This window comes from Budorcas taxicolor, chromosome 1, assembly GCF_023091745.1.
Source record: "Budorcas taxicolor isolate Tak-1 chromosome 1, Takin1.1, whole genome shotgun sequence".
NCBI lineage: Eukaryota > Metazoa > Chordata > Mammalia > Artiodactyla > Bovidae > Budorcas > Budorcas taxicolor.
In genome coordinates, this window is record NC_068910.1 from 127,483,044 (window position 1) to 127,501,869 (window position 18,826).

At 41.5% G+C, this 18,826-nt stretch overlaps 1 protein-coding gene across 1 annotated transcript; it reads left to right on the forward strand.

Annotated features, from left to right (window-relative positions):
* The first annotated feature begins 6 nt into the window (after positions 1-6).
* LOC128052508 (phytanoyl-CoA dioxygenase, peroxisomal-like) lies at positions 7-10,346 on the forward strand. The gene is given in 4 exon segments (XM_052645084.1): positions 7-181; positions 3,822-3,874; positions 9,309-10,119; positions 10,122-10,346. Coding segments are annotated over 4 exon segments (1,263 nt in total). The 3' UTR covers position 10,346.
* The last annotated feature ends 8,480 nt before the right edge of the window (positions 10,347-18,826 follow it).

Genomic DNA, 18,826 nt, shown 5'->3' on the forward strand with positions numbered 1-18,826 from the left:
AACTAAATGCGACTGTACTTAAACAAGCAGCGTCTTATAGGACCGCGAACCGAGCCGAAAGGGCCCCGCTACTGCCATCTAGTGCGCACATCCGGGCATCGCCGCAGCTCCGCGTTGGCTCGTGAGTGTGCGCGCGAGGTCCATCCAAGCCGCCAGTGCCCGTTAGCTTTAGGTATCACAGGTGAAAGTCCTGCTGTCCTTGGTCCTTGATTTGACCTTGTTATCCCATAAGTCCTGAGTGTCTCCTTTTCACGAGGAGACTCTTGCCACTTACAGCCTACATTTCTTCACTATCCAGTTGGTCCTTCTCCATCTCCCTGAAATTCCCCCCGATTCCCCAACCATCCAATGGAAATGCTCCTTAGATGTCACCATGACCCCCACCTCAGAAGTCTAATCGTTGTTTGAAGATTTGTCCCACCTGCCTTCTACGCGGCATTTCACAGTGTTAGCCATTTCTTTTTATTTGATTCCGAAGTCAAACAGTTCTCCTAGGTTCTCTGACCTTCATTCTAAGGGCCCCCTGGGTCCTCTGCTCTTCTTTGTTTAGATTTTCTCTTATAGAGTTTTTTTTTTTTTTTTTTTTTTTTGGTTTCTTTCCTAAATTTATTTGGAAATCAAACACATCTCTGCTGGTTACTCCAATATGGAGGACCTCATGTCTGAACTCCTAGCCTTCAAATCAGACTTCCTAGCTGTGGGTAGATACCAAGCATTTTCCAACTGAACGTTCCCCAGGCCTCTTCCAAAGGAAGTGAGGGGTTAGATGGGCTCTTATTAATGAACTCTGACTGGCGATCAGGTGAATGCGATTTCAGTTCTGACATGTTGGCTTCCATTTGTTGGGAACCTTAATCCAGTCATTTAATTCCTGAACTTCGTTTTATTCATCAGTGAAATAGGAGACCTGAATTACATGATCATGATGCCTTTGTCCCCTTCCAGCTCCGTAACGTCTATGCCAGTTTTCTCAACTTTGGCACTGTTAACATGTCATACCAGGTAACATTTGCTGTAAGAGTCTCTCTCGTGCATTTTAGGCTGTTTAGCAGCATCCCTGGCTTCTACCCACTAGATGACAGTAGCAGCTTCACTGTCATGTAAACCGAAAACGTCTGCAGGCGTTGCTGAATGCCTTCTAGGGAGCAAAACCACCCCCAGCTGAGTACCTCTGAGCTCTATCTACTGCCATTTTGCTTCAGTAATGGTTCCCTGTTTCCAACTTTTTTTTTTTTTTCTGTTAGAAGGATCACTCAATTCCACAGACTCATCTCTTTAGAAGTATCTTTCATGCCTCCCTTCTCCAGTTTTAGTTGGTCATCAATCTCACCAACACAAACACGTCAAAGATGTCTCTATCTTTTATGAGCTCCACTTCACCGTTTCATGATAGAGACAACAAGGATTGTGTGCATTGCACTTAATAAAATATCACAGGAACATTAAGTGACTTTTGCTATGGCACACAATGGGCCATAACAACAAGGTCAGCAGAGCTGAGGTAGGCCTCCTGGTTTCAAAGCTGTTCTAAGCCATCCCTTTAGTGCAGGGCTTTTGTTTTTTAATCTCCACATGCCTACATACCTAGAAGGGCCTCTCAGTTGATCCATCTCTTCCATCTTCCATGCTCTAATCTAGTCTATACATTACCACCAGGTTAACCTTCTTTAACACTTTCTTCAAGACTCTTATCTGTTTATGAGGTACAGCAGCTCTCTATGGTCTTCTGGGTACAGATAAGAACCCACCTGGAGGCTTTTAAAACCTACTGATGCATGACCCCACCCCAGACCAATTGAATCAGTTTCTTTTTTAAATGATCCCAGGTGATTCTAATGTGTAGGGAGGCCTGAGAAACACCAGTATACCAGACTGAATTCAGATTTCCCATTTTCTACTTCAACATCCTTTGAAACTCACATCTTACCTTTAATAATTTGTGTTTTCTTCGGCTTCCCTGGTGGCTCAGAGGTTAAAGCGTCTGCCTCCAATGTGGGAGGCCTGGGTTCGATCCCTGGGTCAGGAAGATCCCCTGGAGAAGGAAATGGCAACCCACTCCAGTATTCTTGCCTGGAGAATCCCATGGACAGAGGAGCCTGGTAGGATACAGTCCACAGGGTCCCAAAGAGTCGGACACAACTGAGCGACTTCACTTTCTTTCTTTCTTTCACTTTTTCTCTAACCACAATGGAGATCCTCTCTTCCAGATCACCCATCTTCTTTTAGTCTCTGCACTTCCTTCATGCGCTGCTTGTTTGTCCTACCAAGATCGTACTACTCTCAGAAAGGAGTTTGCATAGTGGCTGCAGCAAGGACTTAGGAGCTAGAACTAGGTGATTCAGGTTCTTCCTAGCCTCTAACAAGCTGTGAGGCCTTGAATAAAAGTCTCCATGATATAATGAATAAGTCTCTCATGGTGTAATCAATAATGTCTAGCAGTATTATTTTTCAAGAATCAACCTATATTTCTTCAATGTCAGTATATATCTTAATAAGGTTTCTCAAAATATAATCTGTGAACTCTGATGCAACAGAATTACTTAGTGCACATGCAAAAATCCAGATTGCTAACTATCTAAGAACCACAAAGTGTTAAGAGCAGTGAGAAACATTTAAGCTCAGTTTCAGTTCTGTTGGTCAGATCATTCTTTGTTGTGTGGGAATATCCTGTGCATTGTAGACTGTTTGGCAGCATCCCTGGCCTCTACTCACTAGATGACATTAGCACTCCCATCCCCAAGCTGTGACAAACAAAAATATCACCAGACATTCTACACATCCTCTGGGGACAACAATCTCCCCAGCCTACTCTGCCACTCTAGTGGAGACCACCTAGCTAGTCCAAGCACCTTTATTAGGTAAGGAAACCAAGTCTCAGGGAATGACTTGCTAAGGTCAAACAGTTTCTATTTGGATTTTTCGAAACCAAGAAATGTATTACATCAGACTATGGCCTCCTTACATTGTATTTAGAATGGCTTTCAACAATTCTTTAGTAGTTATATCAAAATTTTTCTTGATGCTGAAATTAGACATTTTCCTGAAAATGTATACTGTACCAGTCATATTATCTTTCTATTTGTTTCTGTATTGCTTTAAAAATCAATCTATAATTTCTGCATTAGTGTCAATCTCCAAATTGATTGTAAATACACCTTTCAATTACCTTGTATCCCTTACAGAGCCTAGCAGAGTGAGCAGCTCAGGGCAGACATTTCTTGAATATAGCTAGCAATTGAGTAATTACTTGTCTGTGTGGAGCCAAAGAAAGAAAGTGAAAGTGAAGTCGCTCAGTCGTGTCCGACTCTTTGCGACCCCATGGACTGCAGCCTACCAGGCTCCTCCGTCCATGGGATTCTCCAGGCAAGAATCACTCATGTATTTATATATCAGCTGTCCAAATAGTTTTTATCAGTTAGAGACTTTTTCCCCCCACAAATATTCTTTTCCAGGGCAAGAAATTGTCCTATTTCTGCCCATACCCTTCCCTTTAGTTCAGGGACACTGCTTACAAGATAGAAAGCTGCTTCTCTAATTGGCTGGGCAAAGTCACCTGTAGAATTTTTATAAATAGTAGATATTCAGGCCCTGTTCCCAGATGCTTTAATTCAGTTGTGGACAGGGTCACAGGTCAGTCTGATGCTTTGTCAGAGTTCAGGAATACCACTTGAAGACATGTATATGTGTGTGTTTTGTTGGAATTTTATGAATGTAAACATTAGCCACATCCTGCGAAGTTCATCTTATGCAACACTGTGGAGGAAGATCTTTGCTACATGATTAAGACACACCTACATGTATGAACATGTTTGTTTAAACAGGTAGAAATGATGTGACATTGCATCATCACTATGGTTCTGAAAACCAAATTTTGGTTAGAAAGTAGCACAGAACATTAAAAAAAATAATAACAATCATAGGCACAGAAGCCCTTCCTAGCTTTTTACCTGAGGGAATGTTATTCCCTTCCCAGCAGCTGCTTTCCAACAAAATCTCCAAGTTTATAAAGCCTGTCAACTTCCATGGCTAATTCTCAATGATGGGGTTGTAATTTACTCTGAGAAGCTTCCTGTTATTGCTGCTAAGTCACTTGAATTCAATCAAAAGATTTGTGTTCTGATGGGTCCAAGAATTCCTAGAAGTTGTCGCCCCCCTCTGACCTTTCAGTTGGGTTCTCTCATTCTGAATAGAAAATAAGAATAATAAATCTAGTAGCACTGGATTCCTTTAGCAATTTTCCTCCTTTTATTCGGAGTCCACATCCCCCTACAGCAGTCCTTCCCTATTCAAAAGAACCCCAGAGATACGTAAGCTGGCTGTTGATAATTTTATTTCAATAGACCTTCTCTTACCTCTCCCAAAGACTGGCTGAATATTTAAGTTATAATATTTGTGTAAACCACTCTTACCATGGAGTATTCATCCAAAATAAGAACAATCAAAGAATTTTTTTAAGTCCTATACCAATGTCCCAAAATAAAATCAAACAAAGATGGAATACAAATGCATGATACAGTGAGTTACAAAGCCATCTCTAAATAGAATACTTTCCAACTACAATGAGGTATCACTTCACACCAGTCAGAATGGCCATCATCAAAAAGTCTACAAACAATAAATGCTGGAGAGGGTGTGGAGAGAGGGGAATCCTCTTGCGCTGTTGGTAGGGATGCAAACTGATACGGCCACTTTGGAAAACAGTATGGTAATTCTTTGGGCTCCCTGGTGGCTCAGGCAGTAAAGAATATGCCTGCAATGTGGGAGACCGGGGTTCGGTCCCTGGGTTGGGAAGATTCCCCTGGAGGAGGGCATGACAACCCACTACAGTATTCTTGCCTGTGGAATTTCATGAACAGAGGAGCCTGGTGACCTACAGTCCATGGGGTCGCAAAGAGTCAGACACAACTGAGCAACTAAGCACAGCACATAGGGATTCTTTAAAAAACCAGAAGTAAAACTACTATATGAACCAACAATCCCACTACTGGGCATATTCCCTGAAGAAACCATAATTGAAAAAGGCACATGTACCCGTGTTCATTGCAGCAATATTTACAAGAGCGAGGGCATGGGAGCAACCTAGATGCCCATCAACACATGAATAGGTAAACAAGATGTGGTACACACATACAATGGAATATTACTCAATTATAAAAAGGAATACATTTGAGTAGTTCTAATGAGGTGGATGAACCTAGAGCCTATTATACAGAGTGAAGTAATTAAAAAAGAGAAAAAACAGTCATCACATATTAATGCACATTAATCTAGAAATTCTAGATTTCTAGGATCTAGAAAGACACTACTGATGATCCCATTTGCAGTGGAGCAAAGAAGACATAGACATAAAGAATAGATTTTGGACACAGTGAGGGAAGAAGAGGGCGGGCTGATTTGAGAGAATAGCATTGTTTTTGTTCAGTCACTGAGTCTTGTCCAACTCTTTGCAACTCCATGGACTGTAGACTTCAGGCTTCTTGTCCATCACCATCTCCCAGAGCTCTCAAATTCATGTCCATTGAGTTGGTGATGCTGTCCAGCCATCTCATCCTATTGTATCCCCTTCTCCTCCTGCTTTCCATCTTTCCCAGCATCAGGGTCTTTTCCAATCAGTCAGTTCTCCATATGAGGTGGTCAAAGTATTGGGGTTTTAACTACAGCATCAGTCCTTTCAGTGAATGTTCTGGATTTATTTCCTTTAGGATTGACTGGTTTGATATCTTTGCAGTCCAAGGGGCTCTCAAGAGTCTTGTCTAACACCACAGTTCAAAAGCATCAATTCTTCAGTGCTCAGCCTTCCTTATGGTCCAACTCTCATATCCATATGTGACTAGTGGAAAAACCGTAGCTTTGACTATGCAGAACTTTGTCAGCAAAGTAATGTCTCTACTTTTTATACACTGTCTAGGTTTGTCATAGCTTTTCTTCCAAGGAGCAAGTGTCTTTAATTTCATGGCTGCAGTCACCATCCACAATGATTTTGGAGCCCAAGTCTGTCACTGTTTCCCCATCTATATGCCATGAAGTGATGCCATGATCAGGACTGGATGCGATGATCTTTTGTTTTCTAAATGTTGAGTTTTAAGCCAGCTTTTTCACTATCTTCTTTCACCCTCATCAAGAGGCTCTTTAGTTTCTCTTTGCTTTGTGCCATAATGGTGATCTCATCTGTATAACTGAGGTTGTTGATATTTCTCCTGACAGTCTTAATTCCAGCTTGTGATTCATCCAGCTTGGCTTTTGGCATGATGTATTCTGCATGAAAGTTAATAAATAGGATGGTAATATACAGCCTTGATGCACTCCTTTCCCAATTTTGAACCAAAACATTATTCCATGTCCAGTGCTAATTGTTGCTTCTTGACCTGCATACAGGTTTCTCAACAGGCAGATAAGGTGGTCTGGTATTCCAAACTCTTGAAGAATTTTCCACAGTTTGTTGTGATCCACACAATCAAAGGTTTTAGCATAGTCAATGAAGTAGATCTTTTTCTGGGATTCTCCTGCTTTTTCTATGATCCAACGAATGTAGCATAGCATTGAAACTTTTACATTGCCATATGTAAAACTAGATAGCCAGTAGGCATTTTCTGTATGACACATGGAACTCAAATCCAGTGCTCTGTGACAGCCATAGGGGTGGGATGAGGTGGGAGGTGGGAGGGAGGTTCAAGAGGGAGGCGACATATGTATACCTATGGCTGATTTATGTTGATCTATGGCAGAAACCAACACAATATTGAAAAGTAATTATCCTCCAATTAAATTTTTTTTTTAAAAGCAATACTTTTTCAAAGGTTTTTATCTTGTTCAGTTCAGTCACTCAGTCATGTCTGACTCTTTGTGACCCAATGGAGTGCATCCCACCAGGCTTCCCTCTCCATCACCAACTCTCGGAGCTTGCTCAAATGCATGTCCATCGAGTCAGTGATGCCGTCCAACCATCTCATCCTCTGTTGGCCTCTTCTCCCTCTGCCTTCAATCTTTCCCAGCATCAGGGTCTTTTCCAATGAGTCAGTTCTTTGCATCAGATGGCCAAAGTATTTTATCATGTTAGAAAATCCTAAACAATAAGAAAAATCAGAGGAAAAAATAAGAAGAAAACCATTTATTGCAAGTCCAATAAGGTTTAATGTGTGTGGAAGCACATTTTGTCTAGTCCCCTCAGGATGCTGTAGTGAGACAAGTAGTCATAAAAAGGCTTTGTTGTTGTTTGAACAGATGGATTACCTATTTAGAAGCTGAACTTGAACGGTTCTATGAAGACCTACAAAACCTTTTAGATCTAACATGCAAAAAAGATGTCCTTTTCATTATAGGAGACTGGAATGCAAAAGTAGGAAGTCAAGAAACACCTGGAGTAACAGGCAAATATGGCCTTGGAATATGGAATGAAGCAGGGCAAAGACTAGTACAGTTTTGCCAAGAAAATGCACTGGTCATAGCAAACACCCTCTTCCAACAACACAAGAGAAGACTCTACACATGGACATTACCAGATGGTCAACACTGAAATCAGATTGGTTATATTCTTTGCAGCCAAAGATGGAGAAGCTCTATACAGTCAACAAAAACAAGACCAGGAGCTGACTGTGGCTCAGATCATGAACTCAGTATTGCCAAATTCAGACTTAAATAGAAGAAAGTAGGGAAAACCACTAAACCATTCAGGTATGACCTAAATCAAATCCCTTATGATTATACAGTGGAAGTGATAAATCGATTTAAGGGACTAGATCTGATAGATACAGTGTCTGATGAACTTTGGAATGAGGTTCATGACATTGCACAGGAGACAGGCATCAAGACCATCCCCATGGAAAACAAATGCAAAAAAGCAAAATGGCTGTCTGGGGAGGCCTTACAAATAGCTGTGAAAAGAAGAGAGGCAAAAAGCAAAGGAGAAAAGGAAAGATATAAGCATCTGAATGCAGAGTTCCAAAGAATAGCAAGAAGAGATAAGAAAGCCTTCCTCAGCTATCAATGCAAAGAAATAGAGGAAAACAACAGAATGGGAAAGACTAGAGATCTCTTCAACAAAATTAGATATACCAAGGGAACATTTCATGCAAAGATGGGCTAGATAAGGGACAGAAATGGTATGGACCTAACAGAAGCAGAAGATATTCAGAAGAGGTGGCAAGAATACACAGAAGAACTGTACCAAAAAGATCTTCAAGACCAAGATAATCATGATGGCGTGATCACTCACCTAGAACCAGACATCCTGGAATGTGAAGTCAAGTGGGCCTTAGAAAGTATCACATGAACAAAGCTAGTGGAGGTGATAGAATTCCAGTGGAGCTATTTCAAATCCTGAAAGATGATGCTTTGAAAGTGTTGCACTCAATATGCCAGCAAATTTGGAAAACTCAGCAGTGGCCACAGGACTGGAAAAGGTCAGTTTTCATTCCAATGCCAAAGAAAGGCAATGCCAAAGAATGCTCAACTACCGCACAATTGCACTCATCTCACATGTTAGTAAAGTAATGCTCAAAATTCTCTAAGCCAGGCTTCAGCAATATGTGAACTGTGATTTCCAGATGCTCAAGCTGGTTTTAGAAGAGGCAGAGGAACCAGAGATCAAATTGCCAACATCTGCTGGATCATGGAAAAAGCAAGAGAGTACCAGAAAAACATCTATTTCTGCTTTATTGACTATGCCAAAGCCTTTGACTGTGTGGATCACAATAAGGTGTGTAAAATTCTGAAAGAGATGGGAATACCAGACCACCTAACCTGCCTCTTGAGAAATCTATATGCTGGTCAGGAGGCAACAGTTAGAAGTGGACAAGGAAAAACAGACTGGTTCCAAATAGGAAAAGGAGTACGTCAAGGGTGTATATTGTCACCCTGCTTATTTAACTTCTATGCAGAGTACATCATGAGAAGCACTCTATTCAGTTCAGTCGCTCAGTCGTGTCTGACTCTTTGCAGCCCCATGAATCGCAGCATGCCAGGCCTCCCTATCCATCACCAATTCCCAGAGTTCACTCAGACTCACATCCATCGAGTCAGTGATGCCATCCAGCCATCTCATTCTCTGTCGTCCCCTTCTCCTCCTGCTCCCAATCCCTCCCAGCATCAGAGTCTTTTCCAATGAGTCAACTCTTCGCATGAGGTGGCCAGAGTACTGGAGTTTCAGCTTTAGCATCATTCCTTCCAAAGAAATCCCAGAGCTGATCTCCTTCAGAATGGACTGGTTGCAGTCCAAGGGACTCTCAAGAGTCTTCTCCAACACCACAGTTCAAAAGCATCAATTCGGAGGAGGCGGGGCCGCCCAACTGAATTAACTGCCTGGAGGCCAGGCGCCTCGGTATTGCCCGCCGGCCGTGGACCGAATCCGAGCTTCCGCGCGCTTGAGTGTCTTGCTGCGACACCTTGGTTGCCGCTCGGCCGGGACCATTATAGCTCACCACACTTCGGGGGTTGGTTCCTTTGCCAGTTTCCATCCTCAACAATTCCAGTATACTTGGGAGAATAATGTTCTAAACCTAGAACAGAGAAAATTTTATGAAGAAAATGGATTTCTTGTCATTAAAAATTTGGTGTCTGATGCTGATATTCAACGCTTTAGGAATGAGTTTGAAAGAGTCTGCAGAGAGGAGGTGAAACCGTTGGGATTGTCAGTGATGAGAGATGTCACCATCGCAAAATCAGAATATGTGCCAAGTGAGAAAGTGGTTTACAAGGTCCAGGATTTCCAAGAAGATGAGGAACTCTTCAGATACTGCACCCTCCCTGAGATTCTGAAATATGCGGAGTGCTTCACTGGACCCAATATTATGGCCATGCATACAATGCTGATAAACAAACCTCCAGATTCTGGCAAGAAGACATCCCGTCATCCCTTGCACCAGGATCTGCACTATTTCCCGTTCAGGCCCAGGAATAGCATCGTTCGTGCCTGGACAGCCATGGAGCACGTTGACCGGAACAATGGCTGTCTGGTTGTGCTCCCAGGGACACACAAAGGCCCCTTGAAACCGCATGATTATCCCCAGTGGGAGGGAGGAGTCAACATCATGTTCCACGGGATCCAGGACTATGACAAAAACAACGCCCGGGTGTACTTGGTAATGGAGAAGAGAGACACCGTCTTCTTTCACCCTTTGCTCATCGTGGATCTGGTCAGAACAAAAGTCAAGGATTCCAGAAGGCAATTTCCTGCCATTTTGTGGATGCCAACTGTCACTACATAGATGTGGAGGGCACCAGTCAAGAAAACATTGGAAAGGAAGTTGTCAATATGGTCAGGAAAAAGCATGGATTTAAAGACATCACTCTGAAGGATGTTTGGACATTTCGAGGGCGTGTAGTGAAAGGAGAAAGAATCAACCTTTGAAATAGCCCTTTGCTCAAACTCTTGTCAAGAAAACCAAGGTGGAACAAGATGTCAGAGGAAAATCTTTTCTCAATGAGATAATCCGATCATTTCTATCCATGTTAACAAAATCCAAGTGCATGGATGCAGTACTTAATTGCATATGGGTAATAATGCAGTATGATGGGATGCCTTTAATGGATATAAAATAGTAAAAGTGAAATACTACTGTTTTAAGGAAAACTTGGGGTTGCAACTAATAAAGGTGATGCATAAAGAAAAAAAAAAGCATCAATTCTTTGGCGCTCAGCCATCTTCACAGTCCAACTCTCACATCCATACATGACTACTGGAAAAACCATAGCCTTGACTAGATGGACCTTAGTCGGCAAAGTAATGTCTCTGCTTTTGAATATACTATCTAGGTTGGTCATAACTTTTCTTCCACGGAGTAAGCGTCTTTTAATTTCATGGCTGTAATCACCATCTGCAGTGATTTTGGAGCCCAGAAAAATAAAGTCTGACACTGTTTCCACTGTTTCCCCATCTATTTCCCATACAGTGATGGGACCGGATGCCATGATCTTCATTTTTTGAATGTTGAGCTTTAAGCCAACTTTTTCACTCTCCACTTTCACTTTCATCAAGAGGCTTTTTAGTTCCTCTTCACTTTCAGCCATTAGGGTGGTGTCATCTTCATATCTGAGGTTATTGATATTTCTCCCGGCAATCTTGATTCCAGCTTGTGTTTCTTCCAGTCCAGCATTTCTCATGATGTACTCTGCATAGAAGTCAAATATGCAGGATGACAATATACAGCCTTGATGTACTCCTTTTCCTATTTGGAACCAGTCTGTTGTTCCATGTCCAGTTCTAACTGTTGCCTCCTGACCTGCATACAGATTTCTCAAGAGGCAGGTCAGGTGGTCTGGTATTCCCATCTCTTTCAGAATTTTCCACAGTTTATTGTGATCCACACAGTCGAAGGCTTTGGCATAGTCAATAAAGCAGAAATAGATGTTTTTCTGGAACTCTCTTGCTTTTTCCATGATCCAGCAGATGTTGGCAATTTGATCTCTGGTTCCTCTGCCTTTTCGAAAACCAGCTTGAACATCAGGAAGTTCACGGTTCACATATTGCTGAAGCCTGGCTTCGAGAATTTTGAGCATTACTTTACTAGCATGTGAGATGAGGGCAATTGTGAAGCAGTTTGAGCATTCTTTGGCATTGCCTTTCTTTGGCATTGGAATGAAAACTGACCTTTTCCAGTCCTGTGGCCACTGCTGAGTTTTCCAAATTTGCTGGCATATTGAGTGCAACACTTTCACAGCATCATCTTTCAGGATTTGAAATAGCTCCACTGGAATTCCATCACCTCCACTAGCTTTGTTCATGTGATACTTTCTAAGGCCCACTTGACTTCACATTCCAGGATGTCTGGCTCTAGATGAGTGATCACATCATCATGATTATCTGGATCGTGAAGATCTTTTTGAGAAACACTGGGCTGGAAGAAACACAAGCTGGAATCAAGATTGCTGGGAGAAATATCAATAACCTCAGATATGCAGATGACACCACCCTTATGGCAGAAAGTGAAGAGGAACTAAAAAGCCTCTTGATGAAAGTGAAAGTGGAGAGTGAAAAAGTTGGCTTAAAGTGCAACATTCAGAAAATGAAGATCAAGGCATCCAGTCCCATCACTTCATGGGAAATAGATGGGGAAACAGTGGAAACAGTCAGACTTTATTTTTGGGGGGGCTCCAAAATCACTGCAGATGGTGACTGCAGCCATGAAATTAAAAGATGCTTACTCCTTGGAAGAAAAGTTATGACCAACCTAGATAGCATATTGAAAAGCAGAGACATTACTTTGCCAACAGAGGTCTGTCTAGTCAAGGCTATGGTTTTTCCTGTGGTCATGTATGGATGTGAGAGTTGGACTGTGAAGAAAGCTGAGCGCCGTAGGAGATGCTTTTGAACTGTGGTGTTGGAGAAGACTCTTGAGAGTCCCTTGGACTGCAAGAAGATCCAACCAGTCCATTCTAAAGGAGATCAGCCCTGGGATTTCTTTGGAAGGAATGATGCTAAAGCTGAAACTCCAATACTTTGGCCACCTCATGTGAAGAGTTGACTCACTGGAAAAGACTCTGATGCTGGGAGGGATTGGGGGCAGGAGGAGAAGGGGACGACAGAGGATGTGATGGCTGGATGGCATCACTGACTTGATGGACGTGAGTCTGAGTGAACTCCGGGAGATGGTGTCGGACTGGGAGGCCTAGCGTGCTGCGATTCATGGGGTCGCAAAGAGTCAGACACGACTAAGCAACTGAACTGAACTGAACTAAACATTAGAGCTGTTTCCCCCCTGTTTAGACTAGAGAATCATCATTGTGTGGCTCATAGAACTGTCATTCATCCCTCCCTACATTATTCTCCCACTACTTGACTTTTAGGCATGAGAAGGTGATGTGCATATATCTTCCATAATACTTTGCAATCTGGACCAGGGGTTTCTTTCGACTGTCCCAATACCTGGGACAGTTTTTACAGCTCTTGGAAATAGCTATATAAGTTATAATAATTAGAAAATGAAGAACAAGACTGCAATTTTTCTTGGGCATCTGAAATGAAACAAGTCCAACTCCAGACTGAAAAGTCTAGAGTAATTGTGTTCATGTACTTCATGGTTGTGGAGGTACTTTATGTGCTTGAGCTCATTAATACAGTAATGGAGAAAATTCCAGAAGGGAGGATTTGTCTTCTTGGCTTTGACTTGCTCCACCGTAGAAGTTATGGGCTTCCCAGGTGGCACTAGTTGTAAAGAACACACAGGCCAATGCAGGAGACTTAAGAGACACTGGTTCGATCTCTGGGTCAGGAAGATTCCCTAGAGAAAGAAATGACACCCCACTCCAGTATTCTTGCCTGGAGAATCCCATGGATACAGGAGCCTGGCAGGCTACAGTCCTTAGGGTCGCACAGAGTTGGACATGACTGAAGTGACTCAGCATGCATCTACCTTAGAAATTTACAACTAAATAAGGAAAAGCTAAAACCTAATGTTTCAAGAAACCAAATAGTAGAACTTTAAGAGAAAGAGTTTCAGTACTTAAAGGGACCTTAGAAGAGGCAATGTGCTGTGGTACAGATGAAAAATCTAGCTGTAACCTCAAACATATAAGGGATTTTTTACTCACTGACTATGTACGCCTGGTGTTAGCTTGCAAACTGGTCCCAAAGAGGACAAGAGAGATGGAAAAAAAAAGATACAGCTTATACCAGATTGGTAGGTGGCAGACTAAACAAGTAAGGGAGCTTAGATGCAAAGCCTGCTTTGGGTGGCTTCAAGACGAGTACATCTCCACACCCTTTGCCAGAATCTGAAGAGTCTATGCAGAGGCCTGAACTGGGTTTAGTCAAGTATCTAGATTCTCTCAACATCACCTTGCTCTCTCAAGGCTGCTTCCTTGAAAACAGCTCCCACTGTGGGAACAATATTTCAACAACAGGAGATGGGGTGAGGACTCTCTGATTGCCTGGGTCCAGCTCTTGAGTCAGCCAGGGGTTAGGTCCTCTCGATGACCCCCTCCAACACATAGAACTCTGAGCTCTAGTTCTTTCCCTAAGGATATTGTGAGTGCCCATTGAAATAAGATATATAATGTTCCTGACATACATTACGTGCTCAGTGAAGGCTATCCACGACACTACATCAAGCACCACTACTCACCTCTGTGTGTGTGTGCTCAGTCGTGTCCAACTCTTTGTGACTCCATGGACTGTAGCCCACCAGGCTCTTCTGTCCATGGAATTTTCCAGGCATGAATACTGGAGTGGGTTGCCATTTCCTCCTCTGGAGGATCTTCCCAAACCAGGGATTGAACCCACATCTCCTGCTTTGAGGGCAGATTCTTTACCACTGAGCCATCTGGGACGCACCTATGACTTTCTCTAAACCCACTCTCCTGCCCCCAGTTTTTACAAAAGTAGACTAAGACTTCCTTAACTCAAGCAGTGTGTCCAAAAATATGCCTTAGTTCTTCTGATTACTAACATAGTGCTCTATCTTAGCACATAAGTGAAGGTAAGTTTTCCCACCAACCTTCTTACATAAAATGAAATTTTCTCTCCTGTAGATGGTATGATATTCAAAGTATTTATGTAAACCCAGAGGAAAACTCAAAAATTTATTTTATTTTATATAAGGGCTAGATAATACAGCCTGGGGTCATTTGAGTCAAGACATTGATTCCTGACTGGTAAAGGACTTTTGCTGAGGCAGGAGGCTGACAGGTGTCAGAAATAAGGAGCTATAATATCCCCCTTTGAACCAAAATAACTTCTTTTCCCTTAAAATATCCCCATTTGCAACTGAAAAGAAAATAAACTATTCTGGCTGAAGAAATTGCTTTTGCCATTAGGATGCAAATGGCCAAGCAAATTTGTTGCCCAATAAATCTTTTGGGGCATTATATAGACATAGTCTTAGAATTTGTAAAGCCTAAACTATAAAAGCAAATAACATAAAAGGAGAAGAAGCTATAAATTCCAAATCTAGATGACACTTTTGTATGTAAGACTCAGAGGGGGCAAAACACACTCTGAAGAACAAGGAATTATAGGAACCAAATCAAGTTAGGAAAGCTTCTGGCTTCTTTTTTCTTGTGCCTTCCTATTATCTTGTACTTTTAGCAATTAATGGAATGACGTAGTAGGACCTGACAACTTGCTTTGAGCAATGGGATTAGAAATTCCATTTCTTTATCCTCACTCCCTATGTTAATTCCAGCCCAAGATGAGAGTTTAGGAACAAACTAAACTTGGAGGGAAGGTTTTTTTTTGCTGTTGATTATGTTCCAAAGATCAGAAAGAGGGATCTGAATTCAAAACAGGAAAACACTAGGACCCTCTGGAGCTTGTTAAACATGCAGCCTGACCAATTCTTGTGCTTCACTGATGAGGAAACAGATTCAGATATGAACAGTAATGATTTTCAAAGAATTGCCCTTACATGAAAAGAGGAGATGACATACATTTTCATCCTTATCTTTCACTACCCTTCCACAGACGCCTCACCCTCTGGCCAAATTATTCACTAATCCCTCAACAAATATTGAGCTTTTTCTTGCTTTTACTCAAGCCATCCACCTACCTCATCATTGATTTTCTTCAAAGCCTCTGTCTACTATGTGGCATTTAAGGAACATCTTCTTAGATAAGAATTTGATGCAAGGACTTGCCTGTCTTGGGTCCTTAGAACTAAGCATAGTTCCTTGTACCTAGGAGTGTGTCTAAAAATAACTACTGACTATAGAAATGCATCTTTCATTCAAGCTCCTGAAAGTAAGACCCTGTTTTGTTTATACAATTTATAAGTAACTGACTATATTTGTATATATAGGTAGCATACCTTCTCTATTCAATTGCAAGCTTACTGAGAACAAAGATCATGAAACTGAATGTAGCCAGAGCGTCGCTAATTTTTAAGCATATAGTTTGAATGAATGAATAATTGAATGCATTTAAAGCTGAGGTTTTTGAGAAAATCCTCTGATTATATTAATAAGAAATAAGCACTATTTGAAACTGAAAAATTTTAAGAGCCAATAAAGGGTAGAAATCCTATATCTACTCATCTTGGAGTATATCTATTTAAAACTTTATTAAGGAGAATTATTTTTCTAAAATATATGTGTACACTTCAGTTGATAGCTTACAAGTGAATATCTATTTACCACAGTTTTAAAGGAAATCCAAAGCTTTGTCCAATCCTAAAGGAAATCAGTCCTGAATATTCATTGGAAGGACTGATGCTAAAGCTGAAACTCCAACACTTTGGCCACCTGATGGAAAGAACTGACTCACTGGAAAAGACCCTGATGCTGGGAAAGATTGAAGGCAGGAGAAGGGGATGACAGAAGATGAGGTGGTTGGATGGCATCACTGACTCCATGGACATGAGTTTGAGCATCTCTGAGAGTTGGTGATGGACAGGGACGTCTGGCGTGTAGTCCACGGGGTCGCAAAGAGTCAGACATGATCGAGTGACTGAACTGAACTGAACTGAACTGAAGGCCTTGTCTTGCATAAGTTCATCATCTTTTTTACAAGAAACCATCCGATGCCTGTAAAAAAAAATCTAATTATGGAATCTGTTCCAGATTTTTTCAGTTCTCCCTGAGTCTTTTTTTTTTTTATTTTTTAAATTTAAATTTATTTATTCTAATTGGAGACTAATAACTTTACAATATTGTATTGGTTTTGCCATACATCAACATGAATCCGCCACGGGTGTACACGTGTTCCCCATCCTGAACCTCCCTCCCCGTACCATCCCTCTGGTCATCCCATTGCACCAGCCCCAAGTATCCTGTATCCTGCATCAAACCTGGACTGGCGATTAGTTTCTTATATGATATTATACATGTTTCAATGCCATTCTCCCAAATCATCCCACCCTCTCCTTCTCCCACAGAGTCCAAAGTTGTCTTGTGCTTGTGTGCGTGCTAAGTTGCTTCAGTCCTGTCTGACTTTTTGCGACCCTATGGACTGTATAGCCTGCCAGGCTCCTCTGTCCATGGGATTCTCCAGGCAAGAATACTGGAGTGGGTTGCCATGCCCTCCTCCAGAGGATCTTCCTGACCCAGAGATGAAACCCATGTCTCTTATGTTTCCTGCACTGGCAGGCAGGTCCTTTACCACTAGCGCTACCTGGGAAGACTCCTAGAGTTGTCTCACCCCCACCTAATTCAACAGCATTTTTTCTAGCTTACCTTTAACAAATATGTCCAAAACATTCAACATAGTTTTCCCTAAAACAGCAACTTTTTTTCTTTTTGCTCCTGTTATTTGTTTGTTTTAAATAGTAATTAGTTAAATTATGTAATTACCATGGCACATAAAGCTAGCATAAATATGTTTGGAAAAAATAAGTCACACTTGATAAACATAATTTAGTTGATGGGAAAAGAAGAACATGGTGTGTTCATGGTGAGATCTACTAATCAGAGGGCCCAGTCAGAATAGAGGGAACACGGTGATGGTTAATTGAGGAAGTGGGTAAGTACAGCTGCAGAAGAGATTGTTTCCTGTAACACAAACAAATCTAGAGATAGTTGTCAGTCTATATGTATAGTATCAAAGTGCATTGATAATTTTGAATCTCAGAACAAAGAATGTTTGTAACAACAAAAAGAGAATCCATGCGCAGGTGTCATATGCATTCCATCCAAATTTGATAGTCTGTTAACAAGCAGGTGCCTATATTTCTCCATTTATAAAATAAATTTATGCTTACTGTTGGTTTTAGAAATTATTGATTCTTACTCACATTAAATGTCATACATATACATTTTACTTCTATTATTTCAGGAATGAAGAAAGACTATGGATAAATCAAAACAAGCATCACTGGTCATATACCATTCAGAGAAAGACACAGAATTGTGATAGATACACATGAGATAGAAATAGTTGACACGGAGTGACTGTCCTCATAAGGGTTTACAAACAAGTGGTAGGAAAAAGAATGCAATAAATAAATGGAAGTAATGTAAAATGAGGAGACTAAAACATCATCATCATGCTTATTAGACTAAAAAAATACAGATTTAAATAAAATCTCAGCACATGTTGGTATTTCTTGGCCAAGTACTCTGGTCAGGCCACTGTAGTTCTACACAGAACACAGCCATAATCCAAGGCATTATTTGTAATAGGCGTTTGTCTTCCTGCTCTTTGGCAAGGACTGTCTTGTACACCTTGCTATCAGACAGCCAAGGTTGCTCTGGGAGCTTTTAGAGCAGGGCAGGCACAGGTGTTAGTATCTGTCACTATGCTGAATGCATCAAGTGCATTCACGTTATCAGTGACTTGCTGGTGGAATGAGTCTGTCACACATTCATGGGTCTTTCCATGTACATAGCTATACATTTTTATGCCTTGTACGTGTGTGTGTGTGTGTGTGTATTTGTGGTCAGACTGGAGGGGGAGAATTGCATTTCTCTTTGAGAAATCATCATTTATCAAGTTAGACTGACTATCAGTCCGGAACTGCTTTCAAGGTCAAGGACTGCTGAATGTCCAGAAATGAGATTTCTCATGGATGGGTGCCATAGACTATCAAGAGCTTGATGAATGTTCTCACACCTGGGCAGGCTGATAGACTGAGCAAACTGGATTGAGATTCCATACTTTCCTGTTACCTGGGGATTGGCAGATCCCATCCCAATTTTGGCTTCTGACCTTTGCATAGCAGATTTTTCTTGCAAATATTGCTTTAGGGCTGCCATTATTTTTCTGGTCCATTTCACTAGATTTTTGTCTTCTCTCATGTTCTTTGCTACCCCTTGTTTAACAGCTCTCTCTGGCTTTTACTCACTTTTACTCACAGCCCTTGCTGTTTCTAGTGTTATGCGAGCGTGATGTCTAAAGACCTGAACCCAATTTCATTGTAGCATATGTGGTATAGATGGTCCAGCGCTTCTTTAACCCTTCTTT